General features: G+C 33.9%; 1 protein-coding gene across 1 annotated transcript in view; it reads left to right on the plus strand.

The window, feature by feature from the left end:
* Nucleotides 1-258: 258 nt before the first annotated feature.
* The window catches only part of LOC108627394 (aminopeptidase N-like), a gene marked incomplete at its 3' end in the record, with an annotated part of 14,716 nt that continues 4,198 nt past the window's right edge, over nt 259-10,776 (plus strand). The window contains exons 1-7 of the mRNA XM_026815558.1: nt 259-434; nt 1,592-2,110; nt 5,377-5,853; nt 6,603-6,786; nt 7,345-7,504; nt 7,945-8,026; nt 8,747-9,117. Coding sequence (XP_026671359.1) covers nt 259-434; nt 1,592-2,110; nt 5,377-5,853; nt 6,603-6,786; nt 7,345-7,504; nt 7,945-8,026; nt 8,747-9,117 — 1,969 coding nt within the window. The remainder of the gene's footprint in view (nt 435-1,591; nt 2,111-5,376; nt 5,854-6,602; nt 6,787-7,344; nt 7,505-7,944; nt 8,027-8,746; nt 9,118-10,776) is intronic.

Consider the following 10,776-nt stretch of genomic DNA (forward strand, 5'->3'; position numbering starts at 1 on the left):
AATTAAAGTAACGCGTTTCCAGTTCAAAACGACGCAGTAAGCAGCATGAAAGCGAAAAAATGAAGTACCGTTTACCAAGCACCACGATACCTATACCCATTGATTGAAATTTGACCCAGACCTCGTGGACCCCTTTACATTCGACGACGAAGCTGTCATAAAATGAAAAGTCCTCGAGCCAACGGCAGACGTTAAATTTCATTTGCAGCGTTTGAATTCGAACGAGAGCTCCATAGAATTGATACCGGAAAGTGAGAAATGATTAACCCGCAATGGTGCAACGAGAATGACGAAACGGACATCGTGACGATTCATTTCGATAAGCCTTTGAAAGTCGGGGTGCACACTTCGAACATAAAATTTTGTGGGAATGAGACCACTGAGATGTTCGGATTCTTCAAGGATAGGTACAGGAATGAACGTGGAGAAAAAGTGTAAGTTTCACATTAATTGAGATATTTGCTTGCTCAAATAAAATAGTACTTGTTTTAAACATTCATTCTTTGAATATGATTAACGTTTTGATGACTGAAATACTGTCTGGGATAATATTAAGTGAACACTTTCTAAAACAGAATAGTTGTCTTACAAACGACTTGAATATTCTTGAAAAGATAAAAGGTTTAATTTACCAAAAGTTGAAGCTAAGTATCTTTCATTTGCGCGTGAGAACTGCGTCCGGAGTTCTATTTTTCCTCTTTAAATACTAAATGAGGTTTTATAAATCATCATTGATAAATCCAAACAACGTTTCAATAGGCAGGAAGTACAACATGTAAAAATTGGAGATCAGAAGGAATCTATTTATAATGTTAGCTGATTGCGATAATATTTATTGCGTTATATGATATGCATGTGAAAATTCGTACAAAAGAAGGAACTTTTTGTGTCCTGATTTCAACACAAAATGTATTACGTGCTCCATATTCAATTCATCGAATGCAGTCGATAACATAAATGGTTATCAGTAAATTTCTAAGAAACAATTCAAAAATCGGAAGCATAATTTTACTACATAACCGGTACGGCGACAATGTAATAACGCCGATCGTGACGACACTAATTGTAATGACATCGACTGATGAGATTACGAAATTCAAGCATATTTCGATAAGAGCTCCACCATAGCCACCTTATAAAGCAGGGACACTTGTAATGATGTGGTCTGTCGGCGCTCGCCGACGTGTAAATACACCCCTGTTACGGTAGTCGAATCTCAAGGTACGTTGTCAAGCCAATTATACATCGAACGATTTCAAAAGATAATATAATAGAATGAAGACGAGATTGAATTCGTAAACGAGTGATTCTCCAACCAGTACTAGCTGTTAGTTAAGATTATTGTTTTCTAACTCTGCATTGATAAATACTTGCAAATTATACATACATAACAGTTAACGAGTTAAAAGTCAGAAATTTATCGCATTGCGCGGACGGTTCCTCCTTTGTATTTATTTTATAAATATATATATGCAACGCGGCGACCGATGATATGTACTGCTAAAAGTAAGTTAGTAAATATCGCGTGTCCGACGGTCCGAGGTGTTAGAAGTTGAGGCGTTCTCAGCAGTAATACTGTTTTATTAATCAGTAATTATAAACTAGAAAACGGCGGTGAACGCTGGATACTGAGCGCAGCCAGCGAATCTAAAATGACGAGAACATTTGTAACGTTTCTCCTCGTCCTGGGGATCTGCCAGGCGAGATTCCCGTTCGAAATTGTCGACGGAGACCAAGTGGACTGGAAATATCTGCTGCCGTCCACAGTATTACCGATCGAATACAAATTGCATATCACGCCTGATTTTGTAAAATCCACATTTGAGGGTGAAGTGAACATCACATTAATAGCGTTCATAACGAACGATATTTTGACGTTGAACTTAAAAGACTTGACAATTTATGACATTAAATTCGTGGATTTGAATACAACGAGGACTTTGGAAAGTCTGTATCTACCGGACGAAGAGCACGAGATCATGAATATTACGGTAACACCCATGTTTGAAATGGATCATTATTATTCGCTTCAGATAAGATATGCTGGAATTTTCAATGAAAATATGAGAGGATTTTATAAGAGCAGGGTCATGGAAGGGAACAATGTCACGTAAGATTGCGTTATTATTATTATCATTATTATCATTATTATTGTTACTATTATTATTAACGAGCATAAGCTCTTTGGAATATATAAAGGAAAACAAGAGAAGTGTGACAAATTTGAGATACTAACATTAGATGGCAAAAATATGAACTTGAACAAAAAAGATAACAATATCTTAACAAAATATAAATTGAAGAACAGAACAGAAATAATAAATAGAATACTCTATGAGTATAACAAAATTAACTAACTTAACTTGAATCAAAAATAAATTTAATGACGAATTAATTAATATAATGTTAAAGATTAAGGAATGAGAGTTTTATGTACGATAAAAGTTATAGGAATCAGTTTATGGAATGATATTTAGTAGAGGTGTATGAGAACCGGAAAATATCGAGAATCGGAATGAGGCGAATTTTCCAGAATTTCAGGATTTCTGAATATGTTCCAAATTTCGACGATTCGATTATTGTTATGAGACCCAACATAATCACACGGAGTGTGAGATTGACGATAATTCAAACATTTTCGAAAATCATATTAGGTTTACGATGATCATGAAAATCGTATTATAAAATTTATTCCTTCATTCTCGTTTTTACTTATTTTATTTGTTAGTCTAGAGTAATAAAATGTGAAAAATGTGGTGGAAATAATATACCAAGTAAGTAATAATCAGTCTTTTCGTATGAAAATTGGACATAAAATATCATAATCGTTACCTCCCGAATGTTTTCGAGAAACCTGAATATTCTCGAGAATCTCGACATTTTTAAGAATCTCCAAATTTGCGAGGACCTGTTCTAAACCCAAGAAAACTTCTCGTCCCGACATTTTCGAATTCTCACACACATTTAATGCTTAATAATAATGTTTTACAATCCTGTAAAACTTATGCATTTTGTTCTCAATAATTTATAGATTTTTGTCCATTGTGTGTATTTTTACTTCTTTATGTGGTCAATTTTGCTATAAATGCATGAGATCCGCAGTCTATTTATTGTAAATTGTTCCATTTGCTGATTTATTGAATCTGATACTCCTTATTGTACCCTCTATTTATTCATATTTATTAGACCCCAATTTCTGTTCATTTCATGATTTATATTCACTGGCTTATTTTATTATAATTTTATATGTTACCATAAAATAATCTAAAAATGAGTAGAAATTGGGAACAAAAATTGGGACATTTACTTTGATTCTTGATTTTTTTCTATGTTCTGAAATATAGTTCTATTATTGTATTTAATTTTCAACTGAATGAGAGATTTTTCATGCGTCAATCATGAATATATAACAATATTTCTTTTCTTATCTTCAAACTTTTAATTACTACTATTAATGAAATTAATATTTCTATTTTGATGTTATTTGCTCAGTCCATACATATTTCTATATTTCTTCAGATATATTGTATATATTTTTATAGAACAATCTTAATTTAATTCGTACATGTCTGAGTAGCTGTCTATTTATTACAAATAACATTGTACAGTCTTAATATGTAGCCTTATTTATATTAATTCCACAGGCTAGAACTATCTTCTGTTCATCTTTAGCTTAGCATTTATGTGCTTCTTCTTCGAACTTCCTTTCACATTCGCACGCCGTCAAATTCAAATCATCATTCAACATTTTGTTTAAAATCTGTTACTAATATGTATGTATTCGTATTCAACCTCACAACTCCGAATGAGACTATAGTTTACATTATCCTAAATTTTAATAACTGTCTTTCTTATTGCATGCACATTATAATGACTTTACATATTCGAGTTACCGTTACATAAAGTCAAATGATACGTTATTTTTAATTTAATTTGCACACAGTAGAGAAAGGGCAAGTGTAGAGGGTGTGAATTGAGAATCTGCAGTAATATCGTTCACGTCAATAAATATTTATAATAAAAGCTACAGAACATTTTACGTTTTACAATTGTGATTCTTATACTTTCTTCCAAATTGTTAACAGGTGCCAAGTAATTTAAGTTTCTTAATTTAGATTATAATTTAGAATATAGCCGACGTTCAAACTTGGTTCATCTCTCGATATAAATTGTGTACAAACTTTGTTTTTCTATTGGTTCAACTTTATAATACAACCGATGACCGTTGATCGACACGGTACTAACAAGCGTTCATCTCTCACTTCTTCTGAATGATAGAAGGTTGGAAAAATAAACACCCGGGCAACGCCGGATAATTATCAGCTAGTATTACATAATTAATTACTAGTGTAAGAAACTTTAAAATCCTGACACTATTTTTATTCAATTTAATGCAGCTTTATTTCACTAATATATATTAACTGTAAATTGATATAACTTCAAAATGAGCTTCTCAATTTCTATCATATTTGTGCTTCATGTTTGTCTGCATAATTTCAAATACAGGGTGTCCCAAAAAATGTTCATACACTTATTAAATAACGTTTGTAGAATGTATTACATTTTGAAAATGAAATGTATTTGAATTAACACCGACTTTACGATTATTTAAAACGTGTATACATTTTTTTGGGACACTCTGTGTGTGCCACTATTTTAACTTATAGCCAGAAGAACCGTAAACGATTTTCATCAAATTGAGTACGATGTATATAAATGTTGTACAAAAATCATTTTTCCAAATTTTCGTGGAATCTCTGACGAATAGCAATTTTTTGTTACACATTAAGTTAAGTGTCCCAATTTCTGTTCACGCCTTATGTTTCTATCGTTTTAAGATTACATATGAAATTACAAAAAAATTGTGAATAGAAAATGAAATAATTACTTTAATGTGTAACAAAAATTTCGTAAAAGTCCCCAAGAAAAGAAATAATATAATAAATTAAAAACGATTTAAGGTACCGTATAAAATTCTATAAAAATTCATCAGTGAGTAGAAGTTAGGACTTGAATAGAAATCGGATCATTTATCATATATAGCAAACTAACGAAAACAAATTAAATAGTTCATTCCAATGTTAAGAAACTTATTCAATTCAGAAATAGATACGAATATAGATGGAACGTACTGTACTTATAAAGTTGTGACATGACGAAATTTCTGCCTCCTACTTACTCAGATATTGTTAGATACTTCTTGAATCTTGTAAAATGTCAGTTCAAATCATTTTTTGGATACTTAACTTTCCATTTCAATAAACTTAAGCGTTTTACCCAGTGTCACATGCGGTAGATAATACATTACATAAGATTCTCATCTCTTTTTTGAAAAATTACTCAGTCTTCGTGCGAATTAAGTAAAATCTAATTTTTCTTCAATTCCAGCGGGTACGTTCTAACGACTCATTTCGAGCCGACGGGCGCTCGACTAGCGTTCCCATGTTGGGATGAGCCCGTCTTCAAGGCGAAGTTCACCATTAGCGTGACACACAATAAAACCTTGCAGGCACTCTCTAATACGGAAGTACTAAAAAAAGAAGAAAAAGATGGCATGATAACTACTTCGTTTAAACAGACACCATTGATGTCTACTTATTTGGTAGCATTCGTTGTAGGCAATTATCAATTTAAGGAAGATAAAGTCGGCAACTTCACCTATAGAGTGTGGACGAAGGCGAGTGCGATAAATCAGACAGACTACGTTTTGAAAATGGGTAGGAAGTTTCTAGAACTGCTGAATTCTTACACGAATATTTCGTACCAGACATACATGCCAGACAAAATAGATCAACTCTCAATAAATGACTTCCGGCCCGATGCCATGGAAAATTGGGGCCTCGTGATTTACAGGTATGTAGGAGCAATGAATGTCGCGATCAAAATGCAACGGATTTTATCGCTTATCAATTTGACATGATGGGTTCGGACATTCGAAGTACAAATTGCTTTTCCGATGGGATTAACGACCAACGAAAGTTCGCGATACAAAGATGAGGAAATACTTATTATTAGTATCGATATAAGAAAATACAAGGGATTTTTCGTTCCTTGTAATGAATCATTCTATCAAATTGTATGATCGAATCGCGGGATGCTAATTTATTATCATTAATAGATTTTATGCATACATAGGGAAATTAAATGTGCCAGAGATATAAAGAATGAGTGCAACAAAAGTCTGACGAACGTAGAACATATAATACAGTTCGTTATTTTCGGAGGGTGAAAGAATTTTCAATCTAGATTTCATTTTTTAAATTGACAACATAAATATTCTATTTGGCTTAAAAGTCTGCAGTACTAATAGTGGTTGAGTTTTTAATTTTCTGCTAGAACGTGTTGCATATTATCCACGTTCAAGTTTTCAAGTTTTTAGTAGTTACTTAAAATTCAACGTTCCAAGTATTATGTTTATTTATACTAAATAATTAAATAGATTTTATATGAATATCAAAACGGTTAGTACATTTACCTACACGATTATAATAGAGAACATACTATTAAAATAATAGATCGTCTTAATTTAACATTGTTTTAGATAAAAAGTATAGATGTTACAATGACATTACAATTTTTATGAACTCAAATTTCTATTTCAGAGAAAATTATTTCCTTTACGACGAGGTTTTAAGCTCAACCCGCTTAAAGATAGACATACTCATGATTATCGCTCACGAGTTCTCTCATCAATGGTTCGGTAATCTCGTCAGTCCGGCATGGTGGGACTATATTTGGCTGAACGAGGGATTCGGCACCTATTTCCAGTACTTCATGTCTCACAAAGTAAATACGATACTCTAATCCTTCTTAAAACAGACATTCACCACTATGTCTTTTGACATGGGATGTATAAATGTTTGGGCAGTGTCATTTATTCATTCAGCTATTGTTACCATGGTGGAAATATATAAGGTATGTTATTATGCAACTGATTGGAACTGCCAATCACATGCCCTTCCTTGTAATATCCATATTTTCTTATTCATTAACTGTATTTTGCGTTAAAAGGAGGGAAGTTAAGGAGGAAGAATATACTTTATTTATTTCTACCATGATTATCATTACTGTCAGGCAGTAATTGAGTTGAATATGTTTAAAAGCCAATTCACTAAATATCATGATTTCTATTCACTGACGTATCTTCCTATAATTTTATACGTCGATTTAAGATGATAGAAAAATAAACCATTGAGTGAGTGACGTGAACAGAAATGTTGTCATTTACTATAGTATCGTTTAAAGAACAAGTTCTGAAAATCAAATATTCTTCAATTATTATTACCTACTATGTCTAGATATAATTTTCAATGCAGCAACTAATGATGAAATTATGAAATTCAGGTAGTACCTGAATTACGATTAGACCATATGTTTGTTGTGGAGACCATGCAACAGACCGCGATGGATATTGATGCATTCCCTGTAGTACATCCCATGAATCATGACGTGATCACCCCTAATGACATCCGTGACCTCTTCGACATCATCGCCTACCAGAAAGGTAAAAAAAATAAATAAAAGATGTTGTTTTAATCTCGATTAGATACATGAAAAGACAAGTAGGTACACAAATTTGAACGGTAAACGCAGTCTCGACGGTTTTAGTTTAACATCAGATAAACAGAAATATGGGAGTAGACACCGATGGGTATTAAATTTGCAACGGGTTTTCTTTTTATTCATTAGCGAGACACTTTACCTAATCTTATCGATTAGTTAAGACGTTCTAAATACCGCCAGATTATAAATAAGCGGGCTTGAATTAGGGGTCGCTTTGCGTCGCTAAAGCTTTGCGAAAATTAGTATAAATAGCATCCATTTGCATTCTCTTTATTATGAGTGCTTGCTGTTTTTTTATTTAATTTTCAACAAGTGCTTACCACACATCGCATTGTACTTACTTCGACAGTAAATACAAATCATTACTTGCATAACTTACAGCTGCCTCTGTTATTCGAATGATGTCTCACGCTATGACGGAAGAGGTTTTCCATAAGGGCTTGAAATATTATCTGACAAGCCGGTACGTATAGCTTTATTCTCGTATAAAACAGTCTTCAATAAAACAAAATGAGAAAAACAAGTATTGGATTATCTGGAAAGTTAGTTCCCATTTTTGATACGTGAATTAAGAAGTAAAAGATTATATCATTGTGATTGAAACATATGACATGTGTATATCTCCTAAAAGATCATATCACAGGCATCTTTGGAGAAACTCATTATTCAATGAGATTATGCTGATGTTTAATGAAGTAACTGTTACAGTGTGAAACGAAAATCGTTGTTGCTATGTCTTGAATTTTAACCAATTCCATTCCAAACTCCAAACATTGATTGTTCAAGACCAACGTGCCCTGCAATGTACCTTAAAGGAGATATTAAAACGAAGTTTTTCTTGATTGTCTGAAAAGTAGCTACGTAGTTTTGAATGGCCCAACTGCATAGTTTGCACTATTCTTAGGGATGGAGTGTAAAGATTGCATGAAAAAATGTGGAACAAAATAGCACGTACATAATTCAATAAATCACTAGATGTATACCAAAATTTAAATGCGTAGCCTATAAATTTTCTATAAAAAATCGGAATGAATTTTCTTCTCGAACCCAATACCTCTGAACGATAATTAAACAATTCTTTGCAATTCCAATTCAAAGTTCTCCCACTCTTATCTGTCCTTTTTCAATTTCTATACTCTTTTCTGTACTGTTTCACATTAATAAATAATATTATCTGTTGCAGCGCGTTACGTAATGCGAATTCGTATGAGCTTTTCCTATCCCTCCAGAAAGCCTTGGACGAGAGTGAGATTAAATGGAAACAGTCCGTGCAAGTTATAATGCATAACTGGGTGGAGTATTCAGGATATCCGACGTTGATAGTTAAGAGAGTCAAAGAAGGCTATGAATTGACACAGGAACACTTCGTAATCGTGTTCCTAAACATCGACATATATCCTACCAAGTGGTGGTTACCAATCACGTACGTCGAGGAATCGAATCCTAACTTTAGTAACACGACTCCCATCGATTGGCTCTCTCCGGACGATGAATCACATATCGTGCCATCGAAAGAAAAAACGGGATGGTTTATTTTCAACACGCAGCAAGCAGGTACGTTGCACAGTTTTGTAGAACATTCAAAATGAATAACTAAGAGTTGACATTTACTTTTTAATCGTATGTCTAAGAATTTTAATATAAGAATTGAAGAATTTCACTGTTCAACAAAAACGTCAATATCGTTTTCCCTCGACGGTAATGAGATCTCTACGATTCTTTGATACCCATTCTATCGTGCTAATATCACAAGAGTCTCGTGGTTCCGCACAAAATTTTGACGCGTGCGATAGAAACATTTTTAAAAACGTGTAACGAAGTTCCCGTAAGAAACGCTGGCTTTTATGTCCGAATCTGCCCCGCGAAATTAATTATTCTGCCATTACGGCTTACGGCGATGTTACAACGAGGTTCCACAAACGTTGAATTAATGCAATTTCGTGTCAAGCCAGGAAATAAAATTGGCTTTATCAACGATACGACGTATGTGTACACCCGGCTACTCACAAGGTTCTGTGCATAACACGTGCACGAGAAAGTTCGAACGTAATTTGTAATATTCGGTCCCGTTCCAGAATTTTAATCATCTTCGACTATCGGGCCACCTTAATTAAACACATCGCGTTACTTTGATCGTCTAGGTCTAGAAGATCGCTTGTACAGAATTATTTACGAACGACGTAAAGCAGCGAATATTCGAATACCTTGTCGTTTGTCATGTTTGTCGTTTCTCTATAAATTCGCTCGTTCGTAGACCATTTAATTTCACGTCCCGAGAATCAACAGTCTATTAGTTAGAAACGATGATCGGCAGTGAAGAAACGATTTGAAGAATCAGGGAACAGAATGCTCCTTGTTTATACCTCGAATGAAAATCAGATTCCGATGGAGACCCACGATGGTAACTGGGGAATCGCGTCTCATTAAATAGTTTCGATGAGAAGCAATGCGACGTGACCGTTTCAAGTACACCGAAGCGGACTGGTGCAGAAAGCTAACGCTAATTTGCGGCAGGCGATCACAGAAATCTGGACCATTAAATCGACGCGAGAGTGAAATCGATTTTTGCTGTTCGACCTTTCACCGTTCATTTTCATTGTAAATAATAAAACGACCGAGCCCCTATTATGGCGCGTGCATAATTACGCGTAGTCGTCGCGGTTGTGGAACGACCACTACTGATTTTATTTGCACTAATTAAAGAACGACGGATCATGAAAAGTGAATCACGGATTTTTATCGAATGAAATGTGTAACCCGTAATGAAAAGGATGATTCGTACATAAGTGAGCAATTTAGCGTTTGTAACTCATCGCTGACGGCTGCGTAGTACATAAATAGTACATTACGATACAATACCTCACGAATTATTCGTCACTTATGCAATATTATGGAAGGTCACCTATATCTCTCGATTCAAAAATGAACTCTCACGACTTTCTCTTATCGTTAATTTTCATGTAATACTTCACTTTCCCGAAAACCATGTACTTTTACAAAAACCACTATTTTTCAAAAACGGTACATGATAGAACATTTCGGATTCGTTTTTGATATGAGGTACTCTACATATAAGAATCACGTAATGGCTATTGCAAGAAAATTGTATGTTGTTTGGTCTCATATTTATCTTATAATATCGAGCTTCAGCAACTTAACAGAATTACTAAATTAATATTAACACCGTATGTATACGTTCGCGTTTCTTTTCAC

Source organism: Ceratina calcarata, unplaced genomic scaffold, assembly GCF_001652005.2.
Source record: "Ceratina calcarata isolate Rehan_Ccalc_2016 unplaced genomic scaffold, ASM165200v1 scaffold468, whole genome shotgun sequence".
NCBI classification, from domain to species: domain Eukaryota; kingdom Metazoa; phylum Arthropoda; class Insecta; order Hymenoptera; family Apidae; genus Ceratina; species Ceratina calcarata.